The sequence below is a fragment of the Pimephales promelas genome, chromosome 25, assembly GCF_988280905.1.
Source record: "Pimephales promelas chromosome 25, fPimPro1.hap1.1, whole genome shotgun sequence".
NCBI lineage: Eukaryota > Metazoa > Chordata > Actinopteri > Cypriniformes > Leuciscidae > Pimephales > Pimephales promelas.
The window spans coordinates 3,580,801-3,599,487 of NC_142793.1; the positions used below are offsets into that span (position 1 = coordinate 3,580,801).

At 39.3% G+C, this 18,687-nt stretch overlaps 1 protein-coding gene across 3 annotated transcripts in view; it reads right to left on the reverse strand.

Annotated features, from left to right (window-relative positions):
• Nucleotides 1-18,687, reverse strand: part of lrrk2 (leucine-rich repeat kinase 2) — a 90,561-nt gene that overhangs the window by 35,404 nt on the left and 36,470 nt on the right. For 2 of the 3 annotated variants that reach the window (XM_089127719.1, XM_089127716.1), the window contains 9 exons: nucleotides 17,077-17,327; nucleotides 16,828-16,976; nucleotides 16,072-16,165; nucleotides 11,063-11,249; nucleotides 10,759-10,940; nucleotides 7,636-7,853; nucleotides 7,431-7,558; nucleotides 3,391-3,609; nucleotides 500-701 (listed from right to left, as the gene is read on the reverse strand). In XM_089127719.1, coding sequence (XP_088983845.1) covers nucleotides 500-701; nucleotides 3,391-3,609; nucleotides 7,431-7,558; nucleotides 7,636-7,853; nucleotides 10,759-10,940; nucleotides 11,063-11,249; nucleotides 16,072-16,165; nucleotides 16,828-16,976; nucleotides 17,077-17,327 — 1,630 coding nt within the window. The remainder of the gene's footprint in view (nucleotides 1-499; nucleotides 702-3,390; nucleotides 3,610-7,430; nucleotides 7,559-7,635; nucleotides 7,854-10,758; nucleotides 10,941-11,062; nucleotides 11,250-16,071; nucleotides 16,166-16,827; nucleotides 16,977-17,076; nucleotides 17,328-18,687) is intronic. The other variant, XM_089127718.1, reaches the window with a different exon arrangement.

Below are 18,687 nucleotides of genomic sequence, written 5' to 3' on the forward strand. Positions count from 1 at the left end.
AGGGAACCGGGAGTGATAAAATGCTAACTCACTTCCGCGCTTGGCCTACAAAGTGACTTCGGCACTCTAAGGGGGCAAAACATTTCAGAAGGATATTTTAAAACGGAGAGTTAAAAACAAAACAAAATGTAGGAAAGAAAAGTGTTTTAATAAGGTAGTTAACCAGGACAAATCAAGTGCTAGGCCTGTGACGGCTGTAAAGCCATGAATTCCAGATCAGAAGAAGCTTTATGAGCTTGTGTGCTGGAAACAGTGGCATTCCTGTTTAGATCTAAACTATGTAAAACCTCTGTTAAGTTTACTAAGGAAGGTAATTTAGCAAAATAAGAAATAAATTATCTTTAAAAGCAGCCTACATTAGTGTAATATGAATTGTAAAGTGACAATCTTGTGACAACCACCCCCTCCAGTGGCACCTGCCCTGGAAACACCCAAATATTGGACATAAACAGCAGCAGGAAGATGTCAGAAAGAGATTCAGGAGTTAAGCGACTCTCACCGGCCTCGCTGAGGAAGTGGATCGCGTGGGGTAACTCTCCCTCCTCTAGCTGCAGCTGTGTTTCCTGTATGATCTCCAGTAATCTGCTGTGCCTGAGCACTGGGAAATCAGCCGGCACATGTGACCTCTCCTGCAGAACTCTCCTCTCCAGCTCCACGTAACAGTCTGGAATCAGCTGCCCCATCACTGGCTGACCCTGGATCTGACAATAGCACAGACGTGATTCATTAAACGAATACAATGGCTCTAGTAACGTCACGGGATGGCAGCTTGAAAAATCGGTACAACAAAGTGATATACATAAGCTTCAAAACAAGAGAAACAACAACTACTATTAGATGCTATTAGTATATCCTATTGTCGTCAACATGGAAGGTCAAGTACTGTACATAATGGGTGAAAACAAAAGAAGCAATTACAATCTAACAAAATAGGAGAAAAAAACGCAAAGTCGCCATTAAACGTCTGCCCGGATGATACCATGCTGGACTGGAGAGGTGTCGGCGAATCTGAGGCTCATCCACAAATTACATGACTTTAGGAGACACAATTAAGAGCAGCTGAAATAAATGATGGATTTGATGACCGACTGGAAGATGCTAAGCGAATCGTGGGCTGGAGAAATCGCATAAACTTAAACCATATCAAATTTCTTTAACTTCAGACACAGTTAAAAACGAAGATAAGAGACCAAGAAGGCCATTAATGACCCTAACACGCCAGTTTCAAGGCTTAGGGCCAATCCCAATTCTACCCCTTACCTTTCCCCTAGCCCTACCCCTTCGCCTTCCCCTTGACCCTTGAAACAGAGTGGCAATGCGTAGGGGTGAAAATATTCCCCTAAGAAATGGGACACGCCTCCGTTAAACGTCATTATAAGTCGTCGCTAGCGCCTACGTCACAGGAGATGCGCCGATGTTTATCACAACGTCCAAGATGCCGTCGACAGCTGCAGTTATCTCAGTCGCGTGGGTTACAGCTATTTTCTTGCTTTTATCTTGTGAAGTTCGCAGGAAACAACGGAGACGACGAAAATATGTTGCGGGACTATCGTTAGCAAACTACAGTATTTTTAGCGATTTTTTCTACAAACGTTTCTGTGAAGAAACTGACCGTAAATATGAACACAATATTGAATGTAACATAAAGCAAATCATTATTTGTCGTTACAATACTTATTAAAGCCACAAATACTTAAATTTATGGGTCTCCTTTGTCGCTTGGGCAGCCATTTTGCGTCTGTAGCCTGGGTTAGCAGTGACACTTCTCATACCCCTTCGTTTAAAGTGTGCTCCCGAAAAATCTTCGTTTGAAGGGCTATCTGGCCCTTCCCCCTAGCCCTCCCCCTCCAACCAAAAGAGAATTGGGATAACCCTACCCCTTCACGTGGACGCGCAAAACAGAGGGGAAGGGGAAAGTGAAGCGGTAAGGGGTAGAATTGGGATTGGCCCTTAGTCCGACTATCAGAAATCTCGGTGTGACTTTTGATAGTAGCCTGAAATTTGATAAACAAATTGACCGTGTGGTTAAAGCTAGTTTTTTTTTAGCAACGTCTATTGACCAAGGTCAAACCATTTATAAATCGTTCGGATCTTGAGAAAGCTATTCATGCCTTTATTAGTTCAAGACTAGATTATTGTAATGCGCTTTATGTTGGAGTTTCACAGTCATCACTTAGGCGCCTTCAGCTGGTACAGAACGCAGCAGTCCGTCTTCTAACTGATACATGCAAACGTGAGCATATAAATCCAATTATTTCTTCGCTCCACTGGCTTCTAGTTTCTTTTAGAGTTGATTTTAAGATTTTATTGTTTGTTTTTAAAGCTCTCAAAGCACCATACATAATTGAGATGTTAACTTTGCATCAATCAAACAGGGCTCTTAGATCAACAAATCAACTTTTGCTTAAGTCCCAAGGACTCTAGGGTGACCGGGCTTTTTTTGTAGCTGGTCCAAGACTTTGGAACAAGCTACCTGTTGATATATGTTTAATCACTGACTTGGGCCTCTTTTAGGCTAAGCTTAAGACTTTATTGTTTATTTAGACTGGCTTTTAATTCATAGCAGTTATTGTGGCATTTTGTGTTTTCTTTGTGACATCCATTTTATTTTGTGGCTTTATATACTTTGTTTATATATTTTTATTATAGTTTGCATTGTATTGTTGTCATTATATTAGGGCTGTGCAAAAATTAATTGCGATTAATCGCATCCAAAATAAAAGTCTGTGTTTACATAATATATTTGTGTGTGCTGTATATAATTATTTTGTATATATAAATACCTATGCATGCATGTATATATTTAAGAATTATTTGTGCTTAAATTCTGTATATATATAAAAATACATAATCTATATTATATAAATATAAATATTTTATATATGAATAACACATTTTCTTAAATATATACATGCATGTGTGTGTATTTATATATACAAAATAATCATATACAGCACACACAAATATATTATGTAAACACAGACTTTTATTTTGGATGCGATTAATCGCAATTAATTTTTGCACAGCCCTACATTATATATATATATATATATATATTTTTTTTTTTAAATTTTATTATTATTATTATTTTCTTTTTTCTTTCTGGAAAGCGCTTTGGTTCACCATGAGCATTGTAAAGGGCTGTATAAAGAAATGTTGATTGATTGATTGAAATAATTTACATGTTGTACTTATTTCTATAGTATACTTTACAAGAATGTATGTTAAGGAACGGTCATAAAAGTATACAAAAAAAAACTGTATGGCTTCAGAAAAATGTATATAGCAGATTATTTATTTCGACTACTTTAACTTCATGGTGTTTATTTTTTTTATTTAATTGATAATTTTTGCTAATAAGTGCCATGAAAAACGGAATTTGTAAATCACCTTAAACTCAATGAGCTCTCTGTAGATGGCTTTGCGTAACTTGTTGATGGACTCGGACTCCTCACAGGCACATAGCATGAGGTTCTCTTTGATCACTGGAAACCCGGTCTGAGACAGCAGCTCCTCTCGCAGCTTCAGAACACACTCCTGTATGTGGTGCTCTTCACACACATCTGCATGAGTTCCAATCACAATCACAGGAGACTGTCCAGCTACAGCCTGAGAGAAACAGGTTTTTTATTTAAATATGCAAATCATGTAAAACCTCAACCAAATGTTCCACAAACACAGTTCGTCTGGTTTTGTATTCTAAGGAACTAGGAACTTTGTATTCTAAGGTATTATTGTACCTAAGGAAAATCTACCGTTTAAACAACATTTCCAAAATGGTTTACTTTGGTTGTACACAATTCCTGCCTCAGGTGTAACATTTCTCAAAGTTTATGTTAATCAAAATATTCAAACTTGCTGAATGTTTTGGTCACATTCATTTTTAATGTAAGGTGTGCTTCCTCCAACGTTTTTAAATATTGAAACTATATAATCGCACGGCTCTCTATATAAAGTGGGGTGTATATGAAGAGTTCAGATGCAAAAGCCTCTAAGTGCCATTTGAAATTTTCTTCGAAAATGATCATTTTTATCAAGCTTGTATATTTAAGTTCAGTGATTTCACTTAAATGGCAATGAAGATTACCTATTAATGGTCATTTAAGTGAAATTACTGAACTTAAATATACAAGCTTGATAAAAATGGTCATTCTAGAAGAAAATTTTAGAGGCTTTTGCATCTGAACTCTTCATATCTAACTTTATCCAAAAAACATGCAGTACTTAAAGCTAGGGTATACGATTTCAAAGATTGTTCATTATTAATATCCTTGTTTATATGCTGGTTATGGTTATATAGTACAATCCTAACAATATGAATAGAAAAAAGAATGAAAAAAATCCATTGAAACAAAATGTGAAGCCGGACTCTAAGTAGGATAACATTGACTGTTGGAGGAAGCTTCAGGGAGATCTGGGACTGAAAACAACGCTGACACGGGCACGGCTGACTTTTTGTTGAGCAGGTAAACATTTATTTATACTTATATGTTGTGACGTGTGTTACATAAATAGCTTTTTATCAGTTTGACAACTTGCTCATGCTGCCGGTCGGCATTGGCAATGTTAGCCGTTTAGCATCGCCGATCACGGGTCAAAGTAATTATATTTCTAAAAGTGCTTGAATATATTTGAGTAGACCTAGCGGGTTTCTGTTCGAGCCGATCGGAATTTGAACAATATGCGCTGTGTGCTGCTATAACAATTACTCAAAACCTTAGAAGAACATTTCATGTGTTGCTAGTCTTGCGTTGACGTGAACTCAAATGTGACATAGCTCAGCGATCAGAGGGGGAGGGAGTGTGTGTGTATGGAGGGGCGGAATGAGTTTTTTAAAACTTCCCTTCCGTCCGTCTCAGGCTTTCTCGACCTATTTTCAACATGGTATACCATAGCTTTAACTCTCATAAAGCTGTATAACAAACCTCAACTGCTAGATTTTTTGTAATTATCGCAAAATCTAACTGGACTTGATTGCCCAGCTCTTTAAATAAAGTTTGGCAGACCCAAGCGCCCGTGTCCTCAGATCACTTGCACGTGGCTGTGGTTACAACGATATAAATACTGTTCGTTTTCTCACACAAACCGCTCGTTTCGTGTAGCGATTAATGTGTCCTTACATTTACGAGTCATTAAATCATGTTTAATTTGGACTTCTCTGTGCATGCTCTTTGAGGTGGTGACCATAGACCTCCATTATATGACTGACAGACAAGAACGGTTTGACCTAAAAATATCAAAATTGAAAATACTGTGGAAACAAAGACACCTACATCTTGGATGCCCTTGAGGTAAGATAAAACATATCAAAAATTAATTTCAAAGTGAACTATCCCTTTAATACGGAAGCCCTGAACCGCAACCTAAAAAAAAAAAAATAAATCTGTAAAAAAAAAAAAATTCTGAAAAAAAAAAAATCTGTAAAAAAAAAAAAAAATCTAGCATTTCGAGATTAAAGTCGAAATGTTTCGAGATTAAAGACGAAATGTTTCGAGATTAAAGTCGGAATGTTTCGAGATTAAAGTTGGAATGTTTCGAGATTAAAGTCGGAATGTTTCGAGATTAAAGTCGGAATGTTTCGAGATTAAAGTCGGAATGTTTCGAGATTAAAGTCGGAATGTTTCGAGATTAAAGTCGGAATGTTTCGAGATTAAAGTCGAAATGTTTCGAGATTAAAGTCGAAATGTTTCGAGATTAAAGTCGAAATGTTTCGAGATTAAAGTCGAAATGTTTCGAGATTAAAGTCGGAATGTTTCGAGATTAAAGTCGAAATGTTTCGAGATTAAAGTCGAAATGTTTCGAGATTAAAGTCGAAATGTTTCGAGATTAAAGTCGGAATGTTTCGAGATTAAAGTCGAAATGTTTCGAGATTAAAGTCGAAATGTTTCGAGATTAAAGTCGAAATGTTTCGAGATTAAAGTCGGAATGTTTCGAGATTAAAGTCGAAATGTTTCGAGATTAAAGTCGAAATGTTTCGAGATTAAAGTCGAAATGTTTCGAGATTAAAGTCGGAATGTTTCGAGATTAAAGTCGGAATGTTTCGAGATTAAAGTCGGAATGTTTCGAGATTAAAGTCGGAATGTTTCGAGATTAAAGTCGGAATGTTTCGAGATTAAAGTCGGAATGTTTCGAGATTAAAGTCGGAATGTTTCGAGATTAAAGTCGGAATGTTTCGAGATTAAAGTCGAAATGTTTCGAGATTAAAGTCGAAATGTTTCGAGATTAAAGTCGGAATGTTTCGAGATTAAAGTCGGAATGTTTCGAGATTAAAGTCGGAATGTTTCGAGATTAAAGTCGGAATGTTTCGAGATTAAAGTCGGAATGTTTCGAGATTAAAGTCGAAATGTTTCGAGATTAAAGTCGGAATGTTTCGAGATTAAAGTCGGAATGTTTCGAGATTAAAGTCGGAATGTTTCGAGATTAAAGTCGAAATGTTTCAAGATTAAAGTCGGAATGTTTCGAGATTAAAGTCGGAATGTTTCGAGATTAAAGTCGGAATGTTTCAAGATTAAAGTCGAAATGTTTCGAGATTAAAGTCGAAACATTGTGCATTCATAACAGTGCGCGTCCACTGGCTCAGTCGAACTGCCATGGATAAACACAAAATAGTAGCTTTTTACTTTTATCTGGGCTTTCAACAAAATTCTACACACGTCACACGTGCTAGTGGCAGTGTTTCTGAGGTGTTTTCGTGCTCGTCTAGTCAACACTATCTGGGTCGAGAACACAACAGTAACTGTTCGGTCTCCCTCTTCAACGTAAATACGCTCTGGATACATTTTAAGTGCATCATTCTGTATCCAATCATTTGGCCGGATCCTGTGATTTCCTAAGATTTAATAACCACTTATGGTTGAGGAGAGATTCTCTGATATGATTGTAAAGCACTTTAAGTGTAGGCATATATGAAAGCGCTATATAAATGCCCTATTCATTCATTCATTCATTCATTCATAAAGCTGGATTTCTCCATCCAGTCTGAAAAGTGTTTTCCGTGTTGGTTTTCCTATAGGCTAAAGTCTATTCCGGCGCATTATATTTTATAACGATAAAGTAAGATAAGTAATTCAGATAAAAGTAAAAAGCTACTATTTTGTGTTTATCCATGGCAGTTCGACTTCACACACACACACGCGCGCGCGCGCGCTCTGAGCCAGTGGATGCGCACTGTTATGAATGCACAATGTTTCGACTTTAATCTCGAAACATTTCGACTTTAATCTCGAAACATTTCGACTTTAATCTCAAAACATTTCGACTTTAACAGATTTTTTTTTTTTACAGATTTTTTTATTTTATTTTTTACTGACTTTTTTTTTTTAGGTTGCGGTTCAGGGCTTCCGTACTTTAATGTACATGTACATGATGTAAAAATGTTGTGAAAACATGTGTTTCTGTGCTTGCAGGAAGGAGTAAAAGGTTAAACTTACTTTAATGTTAAAGAGCCAGTGTTTTATGGTGTCTATCTCACTGGGTCCTTTCTTCAGGTCATACAGCACTAGATAGAGAGCTCTGGAGCTCATAAAGTGAGGGTGAAAGCCACTGCATTCTTCAGCACCTGCACAAACATAGAAAGATGAAAATCTGCAATCATGATGATATTTTCCCACAACTGATTTAGATGTAGATGCTCACCAGATAGCTCCCAAACATTCAGCTGCATGTTCCTCTTTTCTTTGTTCCTGACGGCCCAGTTGCGGACGCCGATGGTGTGCTGATCGGATCGCCACTGAGAGCGCTTGAGTCTCATCAGCTGCCGAATCAAAGAGCTCTTCCCGCTACACGGGCTGCCCACCACAATGAGCTTCATGCGGTAATATGGGACAGCTTTCTTCAGACGCTGCTGCAAGAACCTGCAAGAACCACAACGATCACGGTACTGCTATTTAGGGGCGGATGGAGATTTTGGGGTGGTGATGGCGCAGTGGATAAGACACATGCCTTTGGTGTGAGGGACCCGGGTTCGAATCCACTGTGAGACACCAATGTGTCCCTGAGCAAGACACTTAACCCCTAGTTGCTCCAGAGGCGTGCGACCTCTGACATGTATAGCAATTAAGTCGCTTTGGATAAAAGCGTCAGCTAAATGAATAAATGTAAATGCGTAATTAGAGGGAGGGACATAAGTACTCTAGAGAGCATTCTGTTGGGCAAAAAAATTGAAGACACCCCTTTGTCCAAGATGAGTCCTCAAAATGTTTTGCCCTTTTTCCCGGAAGAGAGATTTAAAAAAGTGTATTACTGCTAAAAGTTTATTTAACCCTCTGATGAATCACGTCCTGGGCCTTCCCGGTCAGAAGTGACCGGAGGCCTAAAAATGAAACTTCTTCTATCCCAGTAAAACCAATGCAATTTATTTTTGTTCTATAATATTTATTATTTTTAATTTAGTATTTTGAGACAATTTGATTGAATTTATTAATATTTATGGAATATTTATGGTCTATTTTTCAATTGAAATTTATATATATTTTTCTATATATATATATATATATATATTTTATTCTTAATGCAGTATTTTGTTTAATATAGAGTCCAGGCCTTCAGAAAAAAATATATTTTTTGAAGAAAATTAGCACAATTTGGTTACAGTATAGAGAAAAAGCGTAGAATCATGGTGTAACCACTAGATGGTATGTACAGCTCTCTATGGAGAAGCATGTGAATTCCCCAGCTGTTTATGAAAACATTTATTTATTTATTTTTTGGTGGTGGATTTGAATATATAATTGAAACAATATAAAAACTATTTCTTATTTTAAAAAAAATTGTAAAATTTTTACTTTTGTACATTGTGATTTTTTGTCAATTTCCCATTTATTTTCTTATGGGGGTCATTTTTGACCAAAGACCAAAATCGTGACTAATTTTGTTACGGCCACTTAGCATGCTCGGATCACAAACTCAATTTTTTAATGTGTTCACATACCTAATGCCAGAAATGTCACCAAGTTTCGTAACATTCCGATTAAGCTGTGATTTTTAAAAACTCAAAACAGATTTTTTGTAGTCTGAATTTATTGGTGTGTATGTGTATAAAAGTGTGTTTGTATGTGTGTGTGTGTGGGTGGGTGTACATTTTTTGCACTCTTGATGTTGTAGAGTGTCACCCCTTTACTGCGGTATACTTCTTTTAAGAATCGTGGCCGATTTGTAGATTGTACAAACAAAAATTCCGAGAATTTTTGTTTTTTTGTAAATTTCCCATTCATTTCCTATGGGTCAGTCATTTCTGACGGAAGACCACGAGTGTGACTATTTTTTTTACGACCATTTAGCATGCCCGGATCATCACCTCAATTTTTTTTTTTTTTTTTGTATTCACACACCAAATGCTAAAAAAGTCACCAAGTATCATAACCTTCCGATGAAGCTGTGATTTTTAATAATTCAAAACAGAAAATTATTCGGTCAGAAGTGACCGAGGACCATCAGAGGGTTAATCAACTTTTAGAAGCACACGTGTTAGGAATAGACAAGGACTACAATTTAAATGTCATGTTGTCTTTAAACTTTAGATCATAAAAACAAAACAATATTTTAAACTGATTTAATAGGTAATTTTATAAAACTGCACTATAAAAATTATTGAATACTAAACACACTGTAATGCAAATCCAGGGGTTTACATGCAGAGGTTTAAGTAAATTCATAAGACTATATCTATAAAATAATATCTAGATAAATAATATCTAATATTATCATCTGCCAATTCCGACAAGACAAAACAAAAAAACAAATAAAAACAAATAAAAAACAAAATAAAATGCCAATGATCACTTCTAAACAATAGAGGGAATGCATTGACGTCACTTTCCCGCCACAACCCCCCTCAGCCTGACTGAGCGGCAAAAGATCTGCTGCGTGACTGGATTTAATAGGGGAAACTGCGAAAATGCGACTAAAACGAACAATTTTATCAATTTAAACTAAATGTTGGACTCAATATAGTGTTCCTTACAACTTACTAAAGATCCAGTTATCCATGGATATTGACATGCGGCCAGGAATCGTGTTGCCTGACATTCATGTTTGCCTGATTTCGACACCGGGGAAATAAAAGCAATATAGACCTAAACATAAAGCAAATTTGCCTGTGAACGCTTTATATAAATACAATATAGGTAGGTCTAAATCCGGGTGATCACTTATATCAGTGTTATATATAGCCTATATATATATATGTCATCATATCGTCCAGCCCTAAAACTTTAGTTTTTTTTTTTTTTTTTTGGTCAGAGTTTATTCAAAAACATCCAATAATGCAGAATACGCAATGATAAATAGTTAATTGATGAGTTGTTAATATATATATATATATATATATATATATATAACAATACTAAATAATATACGGGTATGGTTTTACACCTAAATTCAGCATATTGACACAAAATGATAACTGCAAATCCAGCTTTCACTGACTGGAGTCCAGTTGTTTCATTTGCTCCTCTTTCTATAGCAGTCTGTAAAAATATACCTCTGATTTTTTGTCAAATCTAGTTGAACAGTCAATCGCAAAGCTCTTTCCCACTTTATATGTGTTGTGTTTGTTTTTCGCGGCATTCACGCTGAAAACAAATACAGCCGCTCAGTCTTTTTGCCACTCACTGTGAGTAACTGCAGGCACTCCGGCCGACGGTGACGTCACGCGCATACCCTCTATAGAAATATGGTCACTGATGATGTATATAAAAGCTAAATTACATAAAGTATTTAAAGGGACAGTATCTAAAAGAGACATGCTTAGACGTAGACCTGATGATGTCTTTGGTTTTGCTTCCGATGTGTTTGAGGTCCAGCTGGAGCTGCAGACCGTCTAGAGGTAGATCCCATAAATGAACCAGCTTTCCCATCTCATCGGGGAAAGAGCGCAAACCTTCATTCTGACTGACATCTAGAGACGTCAGGTCCTCCAACATACCAATCTGAGGAGGGATCTAAAGAACAAAAGCACAAAACACTTACTTCTCATTATTTTATTACAAATAAACCCTTTCAGGCACAAAGACAGACCAAAACCACAGTGTGTCATTGAGTCAGACAGCGATATGAATCATACCTCAGTGAGTTTATTGGAGCTTAAATGGAGTTTCTCCAGTCGGGCCCACTTGTACACCGGGCCGCTCAGGTCGAGTGTGGAGATGTGATTATGACTGAACATCAGCTCTCTCAGGTTTACACTGACCCATGAAGCTGGACCCAGAAGAACACTAATGCTGTTCTTTCTCATGTCCACCGAACGCAAACTAACAGACAAAGACGCGTGTTAAAAGAGTTCCAAGTTCAAAACAAGTGAGGCTTTATGAACAGCATCTTTGTATGCAAATGATACACTTATTAATACTTTAGGAGAGGTGATGATTGATTAGGAATGTCTGTCAATCTGTAATTTCAGCGCACAATCTCGAGCAAAACTGTCTCATGTAAGATTTTAAAGGATAATGTTTAAGTCTTAGATTACAAAAATGTGTAACGCTAACTGTAACCACGGCATTGTGGCAGAATGGTTTTTTTTATTATTTGTATTCATCTCAGGGTTTGTACAACATTTGAGAGTGAAATTCAAGCAATTTTCAAGGGCTTTCAAACGCTTCACACGTTTCCAGCTTTTCAAAGTTCGAAATGTTTTAGTTTTTTTTTAAATGATTATGTAATGATTATGTAATAATTTGTAAAACTAAAAGTTTAAACATGTCAGAACACTAACACTTTGTAGCAAGTAAACTAACACTTCATAGAAGAAAAAAAACACACTCATTTAAAAAAAGATTTCCTCTACAACCAGTAGATGGTGCCAGAGAACTTATTGCAACAAGAACTTATTGACTTATCCACTCGCTTATCCAATATTTGGAAAACAAGTCATCACAAAGAACACTTTATCAAACTGTGACTGAATTACACACAAATCAAGTAAAGATTGCTTCTTTTATAATCACTGAAGCAGTCGGCCACTTAAGCATGATCTTATCGAAGAAAACGTCTCGGTTACGCATGTAACCCTCATTCCCTGAGTAGGGAACAGAGACGTTCCGTCGGATGACGACGAATGGGGTTTCGCTTAGAAAGCCTATCGACTTCGAGTATTACAAAACGAGCCAATGGCAAAGAAATGCCATGGGTGTGCGGATTTTGCATAGCGTATCTCTGCCTTACCTCATGGGTATAAAAGTAGGACGCCGGCAATATGCAGGTATTTTTCTTCGCTGAGGAGCCAAGACTGAACTCGGCTGTTCCAGCGGTACAGCGGAAGGTGGCAGGAAGACGGAACGCATCCGTTCCCTACTCAGGGAATGAGGGATACATATACGTAACCAAGATACGTTCGCTTTCGTAGTCACACGAGTTCCGTCAGATGACGACGAATGGGGTTACCAGTCTAATCACGCCATCTTCACAGCTGTCTTCCAGTGCCCTGCGTAAATCTGAGATCCCTGACGTGAGACTGGCCTGGACGAAGGACTCCTATTTAGCACAGGAATACCAAGATACACTAGGGAACAAATCCCATAGTTTAGAGGAAATATGCAATTACTGCCAACCCACAGGGAGGGGGGGACTTAAGAATACTCATATGACCTGAAGGAAGCATATGATGAAACACTGGGGTGTCCAGCTGCAGGTGAAATATTTCAACCCAAGGGGTGACAAGGTGGCTTGCCAAGGGAAAGACACATGCTCAGAGAGACTTACGGTGGAAATACACATGTGGGAGTCGCTCAGGGGAGGGATCATGCACATGGGAGGCACCTAGCCAACATGCAGGCAATAGACACTGGCGTCGGCGTCACCAGTGCTGGAGGAACTCCGGTCTTACAAGGCTCACATGAGGAGAATAATCGCACGTATAGACACCTGAGCGGGTCCTAGTACCGGCTGGTTGAAACGAGTACATGGACGGACACAGGCTCCCCTCAGAGATTGTAGAATCTGGCGAATGTGTAAGGTGTCACCCAGCCTGCAGCTCTGCAGATGTCTGTTAGCGAGGGCTATGCGCTAGAGCCCAAGAGGATGCCATACTCTGGGTGGAGTGGGCAGTCACACTAAGGGGGCATGGACAACCTTGCTGCTGGTATGCCTAAAGCAATGGCACCCACTATCCAGTGGGACACCCTTGTTTGGAGAGAGCCTTTCCCTTCAGCTTCCCACCATAACAGACAAAGAGCTGGTCTGAGGTCTACGTAGGCACGAAGAGCACGTACTGGACAGAGCAGTGCCAAGGCGGGAGTGTAAGGGAGTGGTAGGAACCTTGGGCACATATCCAGGCCGGGGTCTCAGGATCCTGTGAGAGTAGGCCGACCCGAATTCCAGGAACGATTCGTCAACGGAGAATGCGTACAGGTCCCCTACCCTCTTGATGGAGGCCAAAGCAACAAGGAGCGCTGTCTTCTTGACAGGAACTTAAGCTCCACTGATTGCAAAGGCACAAAGGAAGCACACTGCAGGGCAGTTAGAACCACTGAGAGGTCCCAAGAGGGAACGAGAAGAGGCAAAGGAGGATTCAGTCTCTTCGCTCTTCTCAGGAACCTGACGATCGGGTCGTGCTTCCCCACAGACTTACCTTCGATAGGGTCATGGTGTGTGGCAATATCGGCAACATAGACCTTCAGGGTGGAGGGAGATAGCCTTCACTCCAACCATCTTGAAGGAAGGAAAGCACAACACTGATCAAACATCTCCGGGGGTCTTCTCAGTGAGAAGAGAACCAGTTAATGAAGAGGTTCCACTTCAACGCATAGACGTGTGTAGTGGACGACGCTCTAGCGGAAGTGATGATAGCCACCACCGCTGGTGGTAGGGTACTCAAACCTACCCCGTCCAGGAGCCACACGTGGAGGTTCCAAGATCAGGATGAGGGTGCCATAGGATGCCCCGTCCCTGAGAAAGGAGGTCATTCCTCAGAGGAAATGGCCAGGGAGGTGCTGTCGCGAGGAGTACAAGTTTGGAGAACCAGGTCTGGTTAGGCCAGTGTGGCGCAACCAGAATGACCTGCTCCTCATCCTCCCTGATCTTGCACAGGGCCAGTGCGAGGCTCACTGGGGGAAATGCATAATTGCACAGGCCCCGCAGCCAGCTGTGCACCAATGCATCCGTGCCGAGCATGCCCTTGGACAGGGAGTAAAACTGGTCACAGTGGGACGAGTCGTGGGAGGCAAACAGATCTGTGCATCCCGAATTGATCCCAAATCAGCTGAGCCCGTGCCTGGAAACTCATTCTAATGACACTCAAGCCTGTAGAAACTGAGGTTCAACTACGGGGGGAAGGTCTAACAGCAGGTCGGAGAAACTGGTACTCGGAGCGCGAAGCCAAAGCTGAAGCGGTCTCATATGAAGCAATCTGAGCGGCGTTGCCGTGGCTGCAGATGCCGTATGCCCCAGGAGTCTCTGAAATAACTTCAGTGGAACCGCACTCTTGTGCTTGATTGCCGGCAAGTCAACAGTGGCTGAGTGGAGATGGCAACTGAGTCGAAAGAAAAGAGATCCTCTACCCAGGGGCAAAGTTTATTCTTTTCCCAGTTGCCAAGAAGGCCCAGACGAGCTAGGTGCCGGAGCACTGGGACCCTGAGCCTGGGATAAGGGGGATTTGAGGAAACGGGTTCACTCAGCCTCGCACACATCAACCAGGTTAAGCTAGAGATGTCTGACAACCTATGTGGACATCACCTGACTCAGGGAGCGTGCGGTCACCTTCATCGCTCGTAGAGCAAGGTCTGTGACGGCAGGCAGCTCAATGATGCGTCCTGAATCAGCTGCTTGGGATCGCCACGCTAGGTGGAGGCGCTGTGGGGACACATAAGTGTTGCCACGATACACTCCACAAGGGGGAACCCAAGGGGGAAGGCGGAAGAGGCCACTGAGCAGTTGCGAAAAGTCAAAGGAGAAGGTTCCACACAAGCCCCATACTCGCGGCAGCCTGGGAAAGCATAGCTGTGAACTCTGGATCAAACTCGTTATGCTAGCACATCCAAGGACAGCAGCACAGATGAGCCATCATCTCTAGAGGACTCCAGCTCACCTTGTGATGCGGCGATATACATGATTTCATCAGCCGGGGGACCTAATGACCTCACTCGGGACCACGTGGGTTGCAATGTGAAAGACGGGGTGCGGACCGAGGAATTTTCGTCGGTTTAGTTCCAGACCTGCCGTCTTAGGTCATTAGTATTATCCAAGTATTATCTCACGTGGAGAAAAATAGATCGGGGTGTGGATGAGGGGACTCTCACTCTATTGAGCTCATTGAGTCTCTACCGTTATATTGGGGTGGTCACGAGAACGTGATACACCCACGAGCGCTGTCTGAGCGCGATCGAAGCCCAAACACGTCAAAACAGCGTTCCCGCCCATCAGCTGAATCTATCAGAATACCACGCACCACGTGCACGCTCTTTTTGTGAGAGAATAGCTCGCAGCAGTGCTGAAGCGCCCAGGGAGAAACACACATGCTGTTCAGTTCAGCAGGCAGGAATATGAAACTCGCTGGAACTCGCCATCACACCAACACTGACTGGAAGCTGCTCGTCTAGAAGATAGTCAAAACTCCGAAGCGAAAACATACCTGCATATTGCCGGGTCCTCCTTTTATACCCACGAGGTAAGGCGGCGATACCCTATGCAAAATCCGCACACCCATGGCATTTCTTTGCCATTGGCTTGTTTTGTAATACTCAAAGTCGATAGGCTTTCTAAGTGAAACCCCATTCGTCGTCATCCGACGGAACTCGGAGCGACAACTAAAGGGAACTGGTACGTTTAATAAGAGTAGAATATTTTTGAGCTTTTCAAACTCAATTAAAGCTCAGTACTTTACTGTAAAATTTCCAATAAATAAAAAATGTAATATTATAAGTAATTGCACTTATTAATGCAAAGTAATTTTAAGAAATTCTAATTAAAAATTCCCCCAGCGCTGCCAAATCAGGAGCTGGTGCCATCATCTGTAGAACTACTGCATACTGTTATTATTGTTAGATGTAAAATGTATAAAGCATATCACAGGAGCTGTTTGTAAATCAGAAGTTGTATTGTTATTATTAAGTACATTTGAGAGAGAGAAAACACACTTACGATGGCAAGTTCATGATTATTTCTGGAACACTTGTAAAATTGTTCATTGATAATTTAATTGTGGTTACTTTTGAGGGAAGGTGTGACAATGAACCTGTATGAAAACAAGACAACAGAAACAATAAACACGATTCTCCATCTTAGTTTTCATGAAACAACATTTAAAACGTGTAAAGTGATATATTTGATTTTATCCGATGTGAATTGATTGGATGGTGAAAAGTAAGCAGCCAATATCATTTGTGGCAGATGTTATTAATGCTGTAACTATACGTGTTAATGTCTATTATAGCACTGTTAACTGGCATTAAATTACAGAGTAAACTATTGTTAAGATTTTAGGAAGGCTGCAACACTCTCCAAAACAGGTGTTTTTAATGTTTTCCATTAATGAAAATACAAGTATTTAATGAATAACTTTAAAACTTAAATTGAAAATTAGCAATGTTGTCTTGTCAACTAACTGAAAAAAGTTCATGAAGTTGAAGTAGTAAAATTACTAAAACAAAATGAATTAAATGATATAGAGATATAAAAAAGCAATAAAAACGATAAATGACAACAAAAAAACTGAAAATACAAAAAATATCAATATAATAGCAAAAATAACTGTAAAATAACACTGGTCTAAAACAATTACTAAACAGAAATTAGCCAATAGCTCTTGCAGCATAGCCAACGCATTAATATATTTTGATGAAATGGAAAAATCAGGAATTTTGATTCGTGTTTGCTGTGAAGAGTTGTCAGACTTACTGATTTGGTTAACAGAAGCGGTGAACGTTTCCATCTTGACACATTCAGTGAGGAAGTTGTCTGAAACCATTTTAACCTGATTCTTACTGACATCTAAAACTCTCAATTCAGCCAGACAGAGAGGGAGAGACAGCTCTGATATCTGATTGCTGGGGGGAAAATAGTTCACTGTTGATATGTGCATACACTTATGTATATCCCTAACCACAATATATATACACACTATACAACCATCGCCCCATTACACACCCCTCCAGCGAGAGCTCCTCCATTCGGCGCGTGGCCTGGCCCAGCTGGAAGGGGAAGACGGTGATCTGGTTGAAGGAGAGGTTGAGCTGGCGTAAGGATGGACTGCACACACTCGGGTCCAGCAGCAGAAGTGGACCGATGCAGTTGTGTGACACATTGAGCGCGCTCAGAGCCGGCAAACGCAGGAGTTCTCCGGGAAGAGACTGCAACTGGTTCCCTTGGAGATCTAGACGGGTTAGACTTCTTAAACTCTAAGGAAAAGAAAATAACTATTTTATATACTGTATGCAATTTATACAATCATAATATTACAACTGGGCCACTGTTTCAAATCTTAAAAATATACATATACACATATATGTTTGTATTTCTGTTTTAAAGGAGTAGTTCACTTTTAAAAAACTTTTGCTGATAATTTACTCGCCCCCATGTCATCCAAGATGTCCATGTCTTTCTTTCTTCAGTCGAACAGAAATTAAGGTTTTTGATGAAAACATTCCAGGATTTTTCTCCATATAATAGACTTCAATGGGAACCAAACGGTTCAAGGTCCAAAAGACAGTTTCAGTGCAAACTGTTCAAAGGGCTTTAAACGATTCCAGACGATGAATAAGGGTCTTATCAAGCAAAACGATCGCTCATTTAAAAAAATAAAAAAAGTTTAAGTTTTATAAGCTTAGATGGTCGCCTTGCTCTGTTCTGTGACTCTCCTGTTCGAACTCGTTCATCAAAACGAACGAATCTTTTTTCGAGTCATTTGGTTCATTCAACAAACGAAATGAACAAATTGACTGAGAAAAAAGATTTGTTCATTTTGAGTTGATTTTGAGTTCGAACAGGAGAATCACACAGAACAGAGCAAGGCGAGTATCTGAGCTTATAAAACTTTAACATTTTTTATTTTTAATTATTTATTCTTATCATTTCACATGATGAGACCCTTATTCATTGTCTGGTGTCGTTTAAATCCCTTTGAACAGTTTGCTCTGAAACTGTCTTTTGGACCTTGAACCGTTTGGTTCCCATTGAAGTCCATTATATGGAGAAAATCCTGGAATGTTTTCATCAAAAACCTTGATTTCTTTTCGATTGAAGAAAGAAAGACATGGACATCTTGGATGACATGGGGGAGAGTAAATTATCAGCAAACGTTTTTTTTTCTTAAAGTGAACTACTCCTTTAATGTTCAATTTTTCAGTTTACGTGGTTGTGTATTCCCTGTGTGGATTTATTATTTAAGACTGTTTGCACAGCAACTCTTGACAGCTTTTTATCATTATCAAAATCATTATAATAAAAAATTGTTTGGAGTGCTTTAAAGCAATATATTTAATTTTGATTGACTAACAATCTAAAGCACATACACTTGATTTTAATTGTAGTGTGTTATTTGACTACATTTCAAGTTAATAATTTGAATGTACTAAACTGCAACTTCCTTAAAAGATTTGTAATTACAAATATATTTAAATACATGACACACAAATTTCACTTTATGAAATTACAGTACCCTTTACCCATATTGCTATGACTTCAGTGGGTTAAAAAGCACTCTAAAATTCAGATATATGCATGTAATATAAATTTATAAATGTATATATTTATAATATA